Source organism: Thermobia domestica, chromosome 13, assembly GCF_964235325.1.
Source record: "Thermobia domestica chromosome 13, izTheDome1.hap1.1, whole genome shotgun sequence".
NCBI classification, from domain to species: Eukaryota; Metazoa; Arthropoda; class Insecta; order Zygentoma; family Lepismatidae; genus Thermobia; species Thermobia domestica.
The window spans coordinates 69,838,846-69,856,343 of NC_137466.1; the positions used below are offsets into that span (position 1 = coordinate 69,838,846).

A 17,498-nucleotide genomic window follows, 5' to 3' on the forward strand; every position below is an offset into this window, starting at 1 on the left:
ATAGCTCCCGTTAGAATATTTGGTCATACGTCTCCCAATGGTGTACAGATGGTTTTTGTGTTAAGCCGAGGTCTCGTTTACCCCATTGCGTTAGGCTTTTTCAAATAATAAATAATAAATAATAAATAATAATAATAATAATAATAATAATAATAATAATAATAATAATAATTAAAAAAAGAGGGAAAATGAATTTTTCGACTTCCTTTTGTACTTCAGCAATGCAACATTTAAAGCACACACTTAAACAAAAATAAAACACAAAAATAAAACACAAAAATAAAAATAAATCCTTTTGTTTGTTTCACCTCTTCCTCTCACGGTCAAATGATCCAAAGTTAACGCAAAACGAATTATACGGAAAGATTTACAATCATATTTTATATTGACAAAATTATTGGATCATGAGTGAAGAAGTTATAACGGTTATAACATGCGTATCTACAATTTCTTTCACAGCACAGACGTCTTACATTTCCTTGATTCTCTTGCAAATAAAGTTCGATTCTCTTTTTATGTTGTTTGTCTTTCCTGTCTATTTATTCTGATTCTTTAATTCTCAAATTCACAATGCCATTCTTATGCTCTGATTTAGTTAACACTTCAGTTTGGTGTATTCTACCATCAACTACGCAGCTACATTATCTATCTACCTGAGAGCAACAATTATCTCTTATTTCTGGTTTGGTAAGTACCTGCCAGTTTACAGAATAAATACTTTCATCGTACACAGTTCTATGTACTATTCTTGCCTTCCTCAAGTACCCGGCATGGATTTCGGAGTGCATTTTCAAATTTACTGTGCTGGAGATCATCTCTTTTCTGGAGATGCCACTTAAATTTTGACGGCGCTGCAGTTAATAACTAGTTGTTGGGTTTTGCTTGCACCTACTAATTTCGTTTCATTTGATTATACATTTGCTGCTGGTCTAATCCGATTATGGATTCACCAACGAAAACAGATGGCATAAACTGTTTTATTCAGTTGAACTAACATTCTCCACAACTATTTCATTTAGTTGGTGTACATTAAAATTTCATTTGCTTTTCATTTATTATGTAACTTACTTTCTTTAAAGGACTCCGTTAAATATACACAAGCCCCTATAATCGTCCAAATTCCTTCACTTGTCAGGTCCGGAGATAGCCGGATTTTTGAATGTCAATCTATACTTAGTTACAGATTAAAAAAAAAAATTAAAATAAAAAAAAAATAAATAAATAAAAAAGTCAAGCATACTCTTTCGAAATTACGTAGTTTAAGTTATATCATACACAGAAGATTATATCTAATCTTTAGTTTTCTTATTTTTATCTATTACTAGCATCAATTAGCCGCTTCGCCGGGTTAAATTAAGAAAAAAATATAGTAATGTGTTCCATTAAACAGTCACTTTTTACTATTACTAAAGCGCTCTCTGATATCGGTCATTTTCGATAATTTTTATATTTCTCTCTCCTCCTCTCTCCCATGTTACGTGACTGAATTTAGATTTAAACGGCATCGAAATTATCACTGTTCTTCACGGCAATCTCAAAAGCTATGTATCGACACTGATATTGGTAATTTCGACCAAATTTTATATTTTATATATATATATATATATATATATATATATATATATATCCTTCCCCCTCTCCCAAGTTACAGGTTTGAATTTAGATTTAAACGGCATCAGAAGTGTCACTGTGCATCTAATCCACCCTGAAAACTATAGATTCGACACTAATATCAGTCATTTTCGATAAATGTTCCTACCCCCTCCCCTAAGCTGCAACGTCAAAGTGATATGACAAAACCATCTCAGGCCCGAACATCATCTATGTTAAAAGGTTAATCAAGTGTATCAAGAGTTAAGTTTTATTCATTTTTATATACATATCTCCCCCTCCCCTTCCCCGCTCGTAGGTTCTACCGTTAAAGAGAAAATATAAAAAAACTTTCCAGTCCTGAATATAATCTATGTTGAAAATTTCATCGAGATCGGTCTGGTGGTTCAAGAGTCAAGTTTTACTTTTTTCTACCTCCCCCTCCCGTTTCCCAAAGTTCGATCGTCAAAGTGAACAGCTAAAAACACTCCCAGATCAGAACCGCATCTATGTCAAAAATTTGATTGAGATCGGTCGGACGGTTCAAGAGATTAAGAGTCACAAACAGTTACTTTCAATTTTATAATATACATTATTACTATTTACCAAGACAGATTTAATTTACAAATTAGTGGTTTTCTCTGAAAACATTCCATGATTTTTCTAAGTTATCATTATCACAATAAATAATCAATAAATAGCCTTATTTTTCTACATTAAATTAACAGACTCCTAAAGTATGCTATGCATAAGAATGAGGAGATTTATAGAACAGCATGTCCATCTTTCTGTCTTTCGACAGGTGAAATTAGATTTTTTGTCTCTCCCACCGCAAATTGAACTCAAGAGCATATGCACAGAAGGTACACGCGCTAGCCACTAGACCAGCGGGAAATAGCCACTAGGAATAGTATCCGAATTGTCCTTGTTACAAATAGAAGTTCTAATCACGAAAACTCTCTCTTCCTTACAGAAGGACACTCCACAAGAACTAGCGAGAACCAGACTTCACGAAATATTAAACTAGATTTACAGTAAGAAATTTTAAATACGCTTACCAATCACGTGTTGAAGAATGTAATCTAAGAATTTCCTTTTTCTCCAATTTAGGGCCAAGCAAACGCGTAAGAAGATCACACGCTGCATTTGAAGAGGAGCACACAAGGATGCGAGACTTCTCAAATACCTTTTTCACCTATAAAGAGAAAACGTACGTATATTTTATATATATATATATATATATATATATATATATAAAATTCTTGGCTTGAAATAGATTACTAGTTGTTTTCTACGATTACGAGTTCCTCCGTCCCTTATAGTCGACTATATCTCACTTCTATATTCTATCTTTTCAGGTTATTTTTAATATTGCAATTTAATGCTTAGTTATAAAGAAATATATACAGTATAAACCTCCCTACAAGTGTTTATATCATATTTTAATATTTTTGTTTAAATTGCTATTGTTTAAATTCAATCTGTTTCGTAGACTTAAAATTCAATTCATTCTTTAACTTTGTTTGCGAACTGAATTTTTACAATTGAAATTAATGTAAATTCATTTAACTCGTTAGCCCGCTCCAGAAAATCTTTCTAGACTTCTGTATAAATTTATTTGTGGCAAAAATACACATATAATATAAAATATAAAGTACAACTTTACCTTTGTAGTTGATAATTGAAAGTAGAGGAGGAAAACTCTCTCTCTGAAGGAAAACCCCATTCCATAAACAGTGCTGGACAACTTTGTGATATTCCCGGTATTGCGGTTAGCGAGCCGAAAACGCTATCAAAGCCACGTGTGTATGTTTGTGCACTGAGGCACTGTTCGCGGGAAGAGTCAAAATTTGTTTGAAAATTGTGTTAGTGGACTGATTTGTTCGTGACCTGAAGTATCACTGTACTTATTTTAAATGTTTAATTGAATGAAGTCTATTTCTTATCTTACTCTCTCTTTTCCTCTTCAAGTAGATTTTTAATTCGGTTTCTACTTTTGTTTTTGTTGTCCCCACGGTTGGCCTCGGTGCTCGTTTTCCGAGGCTGAGCACCTCCGGGACTAGTAGCCGAAGTGAGGAACTCCTACACCCATCAGGGATTGAAAACGGATCGCTGGATTGACAGACACACTACTTAAGCTATAGGCCAGCTCATCTAAATTCATTAGTAATTTTTAAATACGCATTTGCTACCTACTAACAGTCTGCTGTAGCCTATTTTTGGTGTATATTCGTAAGATACACATTTTCCTGACTACTCATATGCTTCCCTGATCAAATGTCTTTGCCCTGTCTTTCCAAGTCTGCAGAAACACTGTTTTATTATAGTAACATTGACCAAATTTCCTCTCCGCTATACCCGAAACTATCAGTTAACTATTTTAACGAAACTCTCACACTATTTTCAAAAAGCGATTGGAAATATAGCAAGCTATAGCATATAACACAGAGTGAAAGTGATTAATTGGACCGGGACTCGAACTCTGAACCTTCAGCATACCGTGCCGATTCTTTAACCATTACACCACCCAGTCCGCTTCCCAGAACAGCCACTCACTCTTCCACTCTCGAGGTCGGTGCTTTCATCTCGGACTACGTGGGTTGTATCACAGACCCCCTCCCCTGCTGTGATTGGACAATCCTATGGACTATATACTAATGAAAGGAAGAGTTATATAGTTATACTAATGAAAAGAGTTTACTCTTTGTGCGTTATACAATACAATTCGCACCTATAGAGGATTCTGCTGTAATAAAAAGTTTGTTATTTCCTCCTTTCATTAGTATATATGAAATCGCAACCGCCATAAAAGGTGCTCGGTATATGAACATAGAATTCTCCAATTACAGCAACAACCAACGTGGTCCGAGATGGGAGCACCGACCTCGAGAGTGGCTGTTCTGGGAAGCGGACTGGGTGGCGTAGTTGTTAACGCATCGGCACTGTATGCTGGAGGTCCCGGGTTCGAGTTCCGATCCACTCAGTCCCTTTTTCACTCTGAGTGTTATAGAATTCGCACCTATAGAGGGGTTTGGTGTGTAAAAAAAATCGACTGTTTCTTCCTTTCATTACGATAGCATTTAGTTCATTAACAAAAATGGTGAAAGATTACCGGATTGAAAGAATCACAAAGCATTCAATCTACTGCTATTGGCTACATTCATCAAGTCTAAGAAGAGAGTAACAGTTTCTTATTTTTATTTTTTTCATGTGATCGACGTATTTCAGCAACAGAAATATTTACTCTTGATTAACAATGTCATGATTGATTAGTATAAACACTTATGCAAGATATATTCTATGGTTGAACGGTTTCAAACATGAATGTTTACTTTACCTACCGTTTGTTTAATTTGTCGACCGGACACGATACTAGCGCCATGCCCGACAATGTCGACCACTCTGTGCCATTGCCAACTATAATGATGACCCGGGCATTCATAATTTCAATACTGCTGGTGCACCTATACATGATGATTCAGTGTGTTCTCAGTGCAACAAACAATTACTCAATGCAAGAGGCCTAGCAATCCACAACTGTAAGTGCCATCTCACTAGTACTAAAGCCAAACCCTCATCGTCCAATGTCACTACCATGCTTTCACCTTCTTCACACAATTCTACCTTGAGCAATTGTATTTTTAGCCCCAACGAGATGTCGATTGAAGCATACAACACAACATCCTCCTCGCAAAACTCAAGTCCATAACTCCTATTCTTCGTAGAGTTCCTCGAGGAGCTAGACCAGCGTTGGCTGACTCCCTCTGTCACGTTCTGCAGAATATTATATCTACTAATAGCTTGCAATCGTGGAAGGAGCTCTTCTTCCCCTACGTAACTCTTTGTTTACCAACAAGAACGAACAAAGTGTCCAATCTCACTACATGGGTGAAACAAAGAATCACAAGTTGGACTAATTCTCGCTGCGATGCCCTTCTTTATCGCCACTAACGACCCTCCAAACCTCGCCGAGCGACAGACCCAATCTCTTTCAACATCAAGGTTATCGAGAACAAACTTTCCGACTGCGATGTCCATGGAGCAGTCAGACTCCTCATCTCTGATGACACTTTGGCGACTCCAGAAGCTACAGTGATAGATGCATTACGCAACAAACACCCTACACACAGCTATACTTTCACACCCTCTGCACTCATTGACAACGCTCCAGCCGTCCCTAGAGTTTGTCAAAGAAGTACAGAAAGCTCTTCGATCCTTCCCTTCCGACTCTGCAGGAGGTATGGACAGTTTACGCCCTTCCATTCTCAAGGATCTTTTGCTGTGCCAGGACATTGATTCTAGAGACCGTCTGTTAAGCACTATCAGTGATTTTCTTCACATAATCCTCACTGGAAACGTACCTACAGAAATCAGATCACTATTTTTCGGAGCGTCGCTTATAGCGTTAAGGAAGAAAGGTGGTGATATACTCCCCATCGCTGTCGGTAACGTTTGGAGACGGCTATCAGCTAAGATAATATGCCAAAGAATTAGGGAACCGTTATCTACTTTCTTGTCACCACATCAGTTGGGAGTGTGCGTTCCTCATAGCCCATGTCGCCCGACTATATTACTTTCAACCCTACAAACAAGAGAAAATTTTCTTGAAACTAGATTTCCGGGATGCAATCAACGAAATCAACAGAGACTCTATGCTTACAGCTGTAAAAACGCACTTTCTTTATATATACGCCTTCATACATTAGTGCTACTCACAGCCTAGTCATTTATTTTTTGGTGAAGATATACTCTCCCAGCGAGGTGCTCAACAAGGAGACCCCCTAGGACCTGCTTTATTTGCGTTAACACTTCAATCTATTGTCAGAAATATCAGTACTGAATTACACATTTGGTACCTTGACGATGGGACTATAGCTGGAGACAAGGAAGATGTCCTCGAAGCTTTGTCAAAGATTCGTACTCAATCTCGTGACATTGGATTACACCTCAATTTCTGCAAATGTGAAGTCGGTTTCCTGGGAGTCTCAAACGAACAGGCTAACACCCTTTACTCCCTTTTCAACGAAGCTGCACCTGGAATTCAACTTACACCATCCGACAGAGTCTCCCTTTTAGGTGCAGCGCTACACTGATACTCGACGCATTTTGTTATTGGACAAAATATCTAAGTTAGCACTCGCCTATCTAAGATATCTACCCACTCTGCTTTTTATCTCCTAAGGGCCTCACTAGCCATTCCTAGACTGTTATATTTCCTTCGTAGTTCACCATCCTGGCGTGAGACAGATCTTCTGGAACAATACGATGAATCCATCCGACTTGGCCTAGAATCTCTCCCAGATAACTCATGGCTACAAGCATCTCTCCCAGTGGATCACGGAGGTCTAGGAATTCGTCGAGCCCTTTACTTGGCTACTCCATCTTTCCTTTCACTCATGTATAGCTCTATGCCTTTGATCACTTTTCTTCGCCAGGATATTCATCAGGATTCAGAAGCTGAGATAAATGATTGTATCTCGTAGTGGATATCGTGCGGCGGACTAGATCTACCCGACCTTGACAAGAGAAGTTTTCAAACTTCATGAGACGCTCCTCTTATAGACTCCAGATTATCTTCTATTCTTCAGTTCTCCACCAATCCTGAGGATAAGGCACGTCTTCTTGCTACTTCTTCCCCTGAAGCAGGTGCCTGGTTACAAACTATCCCATCTTCATCCGTAGGGCTGCATCTTCCCGACGAAAGTTTTCGAATCGCTTGTGCGTTACGTTTGGGAGCAGATGTCTGTGAACAACACCAGTGCCCTGTTCGCGGAAGTTTAGTGGATAAGAAAGGTATACATGGCCTATCATGTGTTCACAGTGCTGGCAGATACTCTCGACACTCCACTGTTAACGATCTCATTATGAGAGCCCTCATTTCCTAAGGAACGCCTTCCGTGAGAGAGCCAATGGGGTGTAGTCGCTCTGATGGTAAGAGACCTGACGGAATGTCTTTGATGCCTTGGAAACTAGGGAAGGCTTTAATATGAGATTTCACTTGTACCAATACACTAGCCCCCTCTAATCTTCCTTCATCTTCCACAAAAGCTGGGACGGTTGCAACTCGCAGAGAATATGAAAAGAGACGAAAATATAATCTCCTCTTGGACAAATACCACTTCGTTACCATAGCCATTGAAACTTGCGGCTCTTGGGGTCAGGAAGGTCTAAACTTTATTAATGAAGTTGGATATCGCATAACTTAACACAGGCGACACCCGAGCTTCATCCTATCTTATACAAAGAATAAGTATGGCTGTGCAAAGAGGGAACGTAGCAGCGATACTAGAAACTCTCCTCCCGGGAAAAGCTTTGGACGAAATCTTTTTGTAATCCTCTCCTCTCACCAAACTCTGGCAATTGCTACTAGACGAAGAATCAACCATTTTCATATATTTAAAATATTTAAAATGTAATTGGCCCTAGGACCGATCCTTGTGGCATTCACTTCGAACGTTTCCAATTTTGGACAGAATATTTTATGTTACCTAAATAGCTACATTCCTCAAGCTTATATAGCAGAATTTTGTGTTATATTTTATCAAATAATGAATGTTACTTGATTTTTTTTAAATCGATCTAAGGTAGATTTTGTTAGATAACCATGTTTCAAAGAGATCGTGGTGAGGAGACCTCGTTACTTGGTTTATTCTATTCACAGGTTTGTGCAATTTCTAAATACTAAATGCACTTCCGAGCTTCGACTCTCCATTGAGTTTTGGTTGCGAAGGATAAAAACAGGAGACAAAAAGTAAAAACATCCGGATAAACAAAACAAATGGACATACCAGGGAAAAGCACCTGGAGGACGCTGTCGAAAAGAAACTTGGATCACACATCAAATGATGGATACACTGTGGGGATTAATTTGTGCATTCTTTTGTTTTTGATAGAAGGCTGCCAACTCATTAGTATTTTTATTATTATGCCAATGCAATGCAAATTTTGTAATTACTCTTCCCATTCTTTAACTTAATTATCCTTTTTTTTTTTTTTTTTTTTTAATGAATAAACGAACTTTTCAAATACGAGTTTTCCAACTTCATTTTTGGTCCTAATAAATTTTTTGAAACTTATTTTGTATTGACTTAAATCTTTGGACACACCAGAATTTCTGCTTTATCATCCCTAACATGTTCCTTAACACAAGCGTGTCATTAGAACCTCTGTGGTTTACTCTACTATTATAGATATACAAAATTCCTCTGCATTGTCCTTGTTGCATATACGCTGGAACAAAGGAATACCGACACGAAAATACAACGCAAATTAGTGGAAAACCGTGAAAACATCACATCAGAAGGTACACTATACGCACTACTTCTGCTAAACGCTTCAACACAAAAAAAAACAACGTAAAAACTCCTTTTCCTTTTTATCAGATAAAGGGTTTAGCGAAACAACAGAACTTATGATATATTTGTTTCATGAAACATACTCCAAAAAAATGGAGTCAGTGTCAGAAGTGTCAGTTTCCCATATTCTTTATGACTGTTGTATATTATATATATTCGTAACATGCAAGGATACACTCACATTTCATTCGACACAGATGCAATCCCACAGATAATTTAACGACTTTCTTACTTTTTCCTGATTTATCTTTTTCGTGACGTCAGTAATATAGTAGTGACATTATATATATATATATTGCAAAGCTCCTTAAGTCAATGAAGGCCAAAAAAAGAACTGATTACAGAGATTCAAAATTTGACAGTTGGAGGAGGGAGTGCCCTAAACAACATACTAAAAGCCTTCCAAATTACAGGGTCTGTGGGCAGTGGAGAAGGAGCAGTTTAATGGAAGTTATTTATGTTAAAGTTTTTTTTTCTTTAATATCTAAAAAATTGTGGGGTCTAGAAAAAAGATTTCAAGCAAAAAAATAAACTACATCAAATTTCCTACGAAAATAGCATTACGTATTCAGTGTATGGGGCAGAAACCAATGTTGAAGGTTCTTGCTCTCAAATAGCGACTTTTAAGTCTTTTGTGATTAACTACGATCTTGTGTGTTCTTCCCAGCAACAAATATGAAGAACAGACTTTCTGTTACCTCTAAAAATTTAGTGCTTCGCACTCTTTCTTGCAATACAAGGTCTGTACAGAAAGTAATGTCCTCCTGCGTCCTTTGTAAAGCGACGGTATGTTGCAGCGCGCTCTATCCACCAGGATCGATGGGGTGTAACTCAACTACCAAGCGAGTGCTTGATCAGTTATCTCCGAGCTCTCGGAGATGAAAGACGACCGATTTCGTAGACATATATTTCGTCTCTTGTACAAGTTGCGATGTAGCATTCACTGAAAGATACACAATCAAAGTTTTGTTTGAAACTCGACAACTCTGCACCGGAAACTTTTCCAATGGTTCAGCAGGCCTTCGGGGATGAGTTTATCTCAAAGACAAGTCTACAGATGGCACAACGTGTTTTTGGAAGGCCAATAAAGAGATCGACGTCGAAGCCCGCGATGGACGCCAGTCAACCTCCTCAAACGAAGAAAATGTGTCTCGTGTGAAAGAACTTTGGTACACAGAAAATCGAATCAGAGTTCGTTTATTGGCCGACATGTTAAATATTTCCAATACTATGTCCACGAGATTATGACCAAGGAGTTGCACATGAGAAAAATCTTGTTCCAAAAATTTTGACCGACGACAAAAAATTTCATCGAGTGGAAATTTCTCAAGATGTTTTGGAAATGTATGCAAATAATCCTCATTTTTTAGACAATGTTATCACGGCTGATGACCCGACTTGGCTTTCGCCTTTTTGTTTTCCCGTTCGAAATCCCCCCCTGAAAGGACATAAGTTACAAAACAATTGACGACGTGAAAGCAGCTTGTGGCTTTCAATGAACTTCCTGAACAGGCTTTCCAGGATGCCTTCGCAAAATTTATGGACGCAGGAGGACAATATTTTGAAGAATTTTAATGTACAGTTCTTATTATTTATTAAATAAACAAATGTTATTTTTTTCATACTTGTAGACTTGGTGACATTACTTTCCGGACAGACCTGTATTTGCCTTCATTAACTGCTCTATACATTTCACATCATCTGTATACCGTGTAGCTGCTAATAATTTCAGTATAACACACGAACACCCGACACACAGGCTAAGTTTGAACACGCTCGAAGCGTTAGAAGAACTAAACAAGATATGGAATGCTAAGCACAAGCGACCCGCGCCTGAGCAATAATGTGTTTGTGCACAAAGTTGTGTATTATCTTCGTACATCGTTGTATAAGCTGATTTTACCATTATAATAACTTTTTTTAAAAAAATAGATGTTCTGTTTTCGTGGGAAATTTAATGTAGTTTAACTTTAAACCTGAAACTCTTTTTGCTAGACCCCATGGTTGTTGGGATATTAAAGAAGAACCTGAAAAAGATACCTTCAACCTTTCTCCCTCCACTGCTCCACAAACCCGCATCCTTGGGGACTTTTAGTATGTTGTTTACGGTACTCCGCATAACTGTGCCAAATCTCAAAACTACACGATCTATTTTTTTTTTTTTTTTATTTTGCCTTCATTGAGTAGACTATCTGCACTGTAAATAGATAAGTGGGTATACTAAAGTGGTCCTAGATCAGAATGTTGAAGCTGACTTTTTGATTTTACTTCTAGTTTACTGTACAATTATATTCAACTACCAGAATGTAAGTAACAGCTTTCTTTTTTTCGCCTCTTACTTTTTATTGTTCATTCTTCCTAACCAAAATAGCTTTATAACAATTGTATCAACAACTTCTTTAAAAAATAAAACTTATATAATACAAAATACATCATTTGTTATAAATAGAGCAACCCACATTATGCTTTATTGTTAATTTCAGTCGTTGTTTTATATTAATCGTGTATAATGTAAAATATTTACTATACATTAAATATTCTAAATATCTTGATCTATTTATTAATATTTTATGCAACCAGTTTATTTCATATTTAATGAAATTTCTACTTAATGCATTGTAAAGAGATTATGCTTTACTCGAGTCAGTTTTTGTTTCACTTGTGTACGCCTTAAAGATGCATATATACAGAAAGGGAAAGTAAAAGATATCACCAAAAAATACAGGAAGTGCTCAAGCTCAAGAGGTACACATTACAATATAGTGTGGAGTTCTTGCGTGCTATTCATTGTTGGCGGAAAGTTTTCTTCATTTCCTTTTTTTCTCTCCACATCAAAGGATTACACCGAAATTTTACAGAAATAAAAATTAGCTTTTCATTGTTGCATTGTTATGTTCTCAATGATTTTGCTTTGTAAATATTGGTTTTAAAAAATATTAATATAGTATGTATGTTAAACTTGCAGTTAAACAGAATTTTCCAAGAATTGTGCTATACATTTTAAATTATGCTTTATTTTCTAAAATTATGCTTTTAAAATTAGTTTCTTCTCGACCCTTTAAATAGACACAACCATGTTCAAGGTACAAACCATATGTCTAAATTGCTATTATGCTTTTTATGCTTTTGGGTTGCTCGAGTTATAAATAACAAAATGTAAAGCGACAATTCTTACTTGAAGTATGGCTTCAACAACTGTTATAGTTTTCCCTGTGCCTGGTGGTCCAAAAATTAAGTATGGGGCAGGTCGCGCAGTACCCTTCAAAATGTTGAGAACAGCTTGTTTTTGTTCTGGGTTTCTTCCAACACGTTCATCGAAAAACCTGTTGAAAAGATGAATAACAGATTTTGTAACATCTCGCAAAAGACAATTCAAATGACGAAAAAGAAAATTAAAAAATTCGAATTAGAAAGTTTTAATAACTATATACTGAGATAACGAATAAAATATGTACACCGTTCCAGAATATGTACAATAATATATAAAATAAATACATAAACGTAAAAAAATATAGTTCATGAATTTTTCACCTGAGTGTTTTCCTCTCATTTTCCTGATAAAGGTCTATCTCCTTCTCTAAACAGAATAACCAGTCTATTCTCTATTCCCACTGCGCCGCACATCACACCTTTTAACCGAGTTATACTCGTAAATTCGAGTAGTCAATTTCATTCTGTACCTGGTATCAATCACGCATGCTTCAAACCAAAGATTATTGCTACACAAAACGGCCCAGGACTGTATACAGGAAAGAACTGTACAGTTCCAAAAGTTTAATAATAATAATAATAATAATAATAATAATAATAATAATAATAATAATAATAATAATAATACTGCTCACCGTAGACGAACACAATATACACAATCAATAGCAGCAGGAACTGTTTCAAGTTTTCCATGCGTTTATTGCAATCCTTCAATCTGTGCACCCTGAGTCACATGGCATACAACCACACGGTAAGTAATTCATTTTGTTCCATGCTCGGAGCATCTTTGTAATGCGCCACTAAAATATACCTGTGCCTAGCGCATTACTAGATGTTCGTGAACTACAATTTGGATTTTAATCCGTATCCCAGAATTTTAAATTTGGATTACAATTGGTTTTTGATCTGCATCTCAAGATGTTAAAATTGAAATTACAGAAAATTAATAAATTGTTTTCGAAACGAAAAAAGATATATACGTGTATTAGCATAGTGATTTAGAAGTTGGTGCATATTTTTTAAAAATATCGTATTAACCTTTGAAAGCCGAGTTTGAAAGATTAAAATAACATATCAGGTAAAACAGAGTAAATAATTATAAAATTTTATTGAGAAGGAAGGAATATTTAATAAAATGAATTGCTAAAGTTTAAACTATTCGGGAGAGATTCTTCTCTCTCCGCTATCATCTTTTGCCACCATATTATCTTCCAAATGATTTATTTCGGAATATAAAAATAACCAAGTAATTCCAAATTTCATGTGTAATGTTAAATTCTACGACTATTTGAAATGTCAACTTAGAAGTTTTCTAATAAATTATGCAATAGCATTGATTTACTAGGATATAACTGTCTATCTGAGCATACAGAAACAGAATTGGAATATCTTTAAACTTAATGATTACTGTACAATTTACGGACCAATTGACTCAGAGTAGATAATGTTTGCTTAAAGTGGTAGATATGGAAGCTTCGTAGTATATGTACGTCGGTATATGTTATTTAAAAACAATAAAATATGATTTGGTATTTATTAACGTATAAAGGAAAACGAAGTATTTGCTGAATGAGTTATTATGAATGTATTAATAAAATGGTAATTGTGTTATTAAGTAAAGAAGAATAAGAAGTTACTAATAAAAAAAAAAAAAAATAAAGAAAATATATATAAAGGATCGGTCGAATGAAGAATAGTGAATAATAGTAATAACCGCGTACTTCGTTTGCTTCCGAAACATACCAGCGTTCAAAGCATTAAAGGTTTTCTTGCAAATCGAAGAAATATAAATTTGAATATTTAACATTTTTAATCTGTATCTTACTGAGTCTGTAAAAGTCCGTTCTCCTTACTGTTCAGAAGAAGGATGCATGATGATAAATACCGAGAAGAATCCAATTAACTTCTTAATTTTGTCGATAGAATTTGTATCTGTATCATTGATGATAAACAGATTTAACCGAAATTACGTTACTTGAGTTTTAATTATAACTATTATAATTACAGATTGTATATTAAGGTCAATCATTAATACATTTTTATATACTTTGGTACTACACTATTCATACTTTCACAAACGTTAACTCTCATGTCCCCTAGAATCTGTTCATCTTCTAAGTTTCATTTTCCCTAAGCCATTTGAGCGAGGGTGGCGACTCCGTTGCATCGGGCCAAAGCTTAGCTCAGTTTTCGCGAAGGAATCTCGGAGGTTTCATCGTAGGACTGCGCTAACTAAAAAGGAAGCTGTTTCAATCGAAGAGAACCTAAGAACTGTTTCGAAGTCATTGAATTGCAAGGAAGTTGGGACCCAAACTAACACCTTATAGACGTCTACTTGCAGAACACGACAGCGTTTAACAGTTAATACAGAGGTTCGTATCCAGCTAAAATCAATATTTAACACCTTGTAAAAACAGTACATATTACCGTGTAACTTGGCAACTTCCAACCAGGGATTGGAAGTTGATGTGGTGCATAACAGTGTAATACATTACATCTGTTGAACTCAAATAAAAGTTACAAAAGAGAGTATCACACAAGCGTGATAACTTTTATCCAGGAGTACTACATCTTGTTTGTTTTAATGGCCTGGAGCCCAAGTGTAATGAAATAACATTTGTAATTTTACGTTCACGATTATGCTTAAAGGGAATGAAAGTAAATTATCAAACTTCATAAGGAAGAATAGCACAATTTATACCGTTTACCTAACAGAGCAGGAGGCTCATGTAGGCAGGCCACGTATTCAGAATGGAAGAAAGTAGGAATGCTATCAAAATTTTAATTGAAAACCCATTAGGAAGGCTTAGACGCAGATAGCAGGACAATGTTAAGATGAACCTTGCAGAAATAGGAATTGAGTTGATTTTGAGTTTAACGTCCCTTTCAGCAGCGAGGCTATATGAGACGGGACCTACTGATTAACGTGCATCCCGAACCACATGAGTTCCCGCCAGGTCTCCCACGCTAAAGGCGCGCATGCTAACCGCTTAGCCACGAATGAGCTCTCGTACAAATAAGAATACAAAGTATGATCCATTTAACTAAGGACACAAGTGAATAGAGAGCTTTTGCGAATGACACATTGAACAGTGGCGAAGCGTGGTGTTTTTGTTTAGTCATCGCAAGTCACAGCGTCTTCTTTCAGTGGGAGAATGGTGGTCATAATATTTCTCCGTAAGTGGTAAAGCCATTACCCTTTCAACTTTAAACCCTGGGTGAAATACCTTTAAGCTTAACAGTACTGATACATGCGCCATCTTTGTTTCTGAATCCACTAGTTAAGGTAGGATTTTTTTTTAATGAACTGGAACTTTAATGGTTTGATTTTACTGAATTTTTCGTTCAATTTAAATGTCCCTTACTTTGTGAAAATTAAATTTTGTTATGTATAATAATATTAATATTTAATAATAAAATTTAATACTAAATTTGTGTGTAATGCAAATTAATTTTTGAAGAAAGAAGGTACATTTAACTAAACTTGGAGAAATCAGGAAAATTCCAGTTCATTTGAAAGGAAAAATGAAATGAAATCTAAGTTTTACGTATCACGGGTATGCCGGTTAGGCTAAAGAAGACGGTGATGAGAAATGAATGAAATGGTGGAACGAAGAAAGTGGGAGGAAACGAGGGAACCCCGAGAAAACCCACGAGCACGGTGTTTGTCCACCACAAAGTCCACATGGCGCGAGGTGGGATCGAACCAGGGACCCCAAGCACCGGAGGTGAACCACTGACTGAGCACTGAGCCACCGCGCCCCCTTCACTTGAAAGGAAATAAATACAAATCCCATATTTTATATTATATATACACAAGGTGTTAATGAACTATACCGACAAACTTCAAGAGGTGATTCCTCACATCAAAATAAGAGAAAAAGTTCATATGGACTTATGGCGAAAAGTGCGTAGTTTCGGAGCTAGGGCTGCCCAAAATCTCGAAAAAGCCAAATTTCAAGAGGCCCTATTTTGAATTCGAAAGACTGTGGATGGTGGTATTTGTCAGCATAAAGGAAGTCACACATACGCAATCCAAAAGTGCATATTTCATTAATGTTCAATGGGTGTACAGATTATTCCCTGCAGGGTGAAATTCCCAGGCATGCCATTAACCGAATTTTGAGATTTGCTCTGACTTTATGATTGGTCCAAAGTAGACAAACGATAAGCCTTGACAGCAGAACACGGAATCTTTTGGAGCGATGTCGGAAGTATTAAGGATCGTCAGCACCACGGTTTTTCATACTCGGGAAAACGCACGGTGCGATGTTTTCTTTCACGCTTATAATTGAAGAAATCGTGAAATATACCGTAACGAAATACATATCATACGTTATACCGAACACAAAGAAATATGGAGCTGCCGGTTCCTAACACTTCCGACTTCCCTCCGAAGCAATGGATGTCCAATGTTGTCAAGATTTACCTCCTGCCTCCTTTGGACCCTTCTTGAAATCAGGGTAATCTGAAAACTCTTGAAAAAGATATCTGAGAATTACACTATGTAGGAAATACCCTCTGCACCTATTGACAACTGATGAAATATGCACTTTTGAATTATGCATGCGTGACTTCCTCCATCTACAGTCTCTCGAATTCGAAATAGGACCCCCTGAAATTTGACTTTTTCGCGATTTTGGACAGCCCTAGCTCTGAAGCTATGCACTTTTCGCCTTAGATCCATATGAACTTTTTCTCTTATTTTGATGTGAGGAATCACCTCTTAAAGTTTGTCGGTATAGTTCATTAAGACCTTGTATATATAATATAAAATATGGGATTTGTATTTATTTCCTTTCAAGTGAAGGGGGCGCGGTGGCTCAGTGCTCAGTGCTCAGTCAGTGATTCACCTCCGGTGCTACCGCTGTTGACAGTACTAGTTGTGCCCGTGTAAGATACGAAATCTGTTAATGTTTTGAAACCGCACCACTCTGCTGTGTACTATGCCCTGTATATAAAAATGTTTTTACATATACATATAAATATAAAAGACCAAATTGCATATTGGAAGAATGTAACTATTTCATTTAGTCAATTTAATGCGATTTCCTTTTTTCACATTTTACTACTGCACTGCCTAACTCGTGCAGCGTTCCAACTTATTGTTAGTGTTAGCATTTGTCGATACCCTTCTAACCATACGTTAGTTCTTTGTCATTTTACTAGGGTCACCATTTTCACACTGTTGCTCTGGTCTCTTACAGCGTTCCAACTTGGTGCTGGCACCTTTCGGCTATTCTCACCATACATATATTTGTTGCCAAACTTTCAGAACAATCGTGCCCGAGTCCAAATTTGTGACGAGTTAATTGTACGCATTATCTTTGATACTTCACAGGA

The 17,498-nt window shown here is 36.6% G+C and overlaps 1 protein-coding gene across 3 annotated transcripts in view; it reads right to left on the reverse strand.

The window, feature by feature from the left end:
- The window catches only part of LOC145668218 (putative helicase mov-10-B.1), a 205,182-nt gene that overhangs the window by 78,058 nt on the left and 109,626 nt on the right, over window positions 1–17,498 (reverse strand). For all 3 annotated transcript variants that reach the window (XM_081735871.1, XM_081735870.1, XM_081735869.1), the window contains exons 11-12: window positions 12,121–12,268; window positions 2,649–2,785 (exon numbers count right to left, since the gene is read on the reverse strand). In XM_081735871.1, coding sequence (XP_081591997.1) covers window positions 2,649–2,785; window positions 12,121–12,268 — 285 coding nt within the window. The remainder of the gene's footprint in view (window positions 1–2,648; window positions 2,786–12,120; window positions 12,269–17,498) is intronic.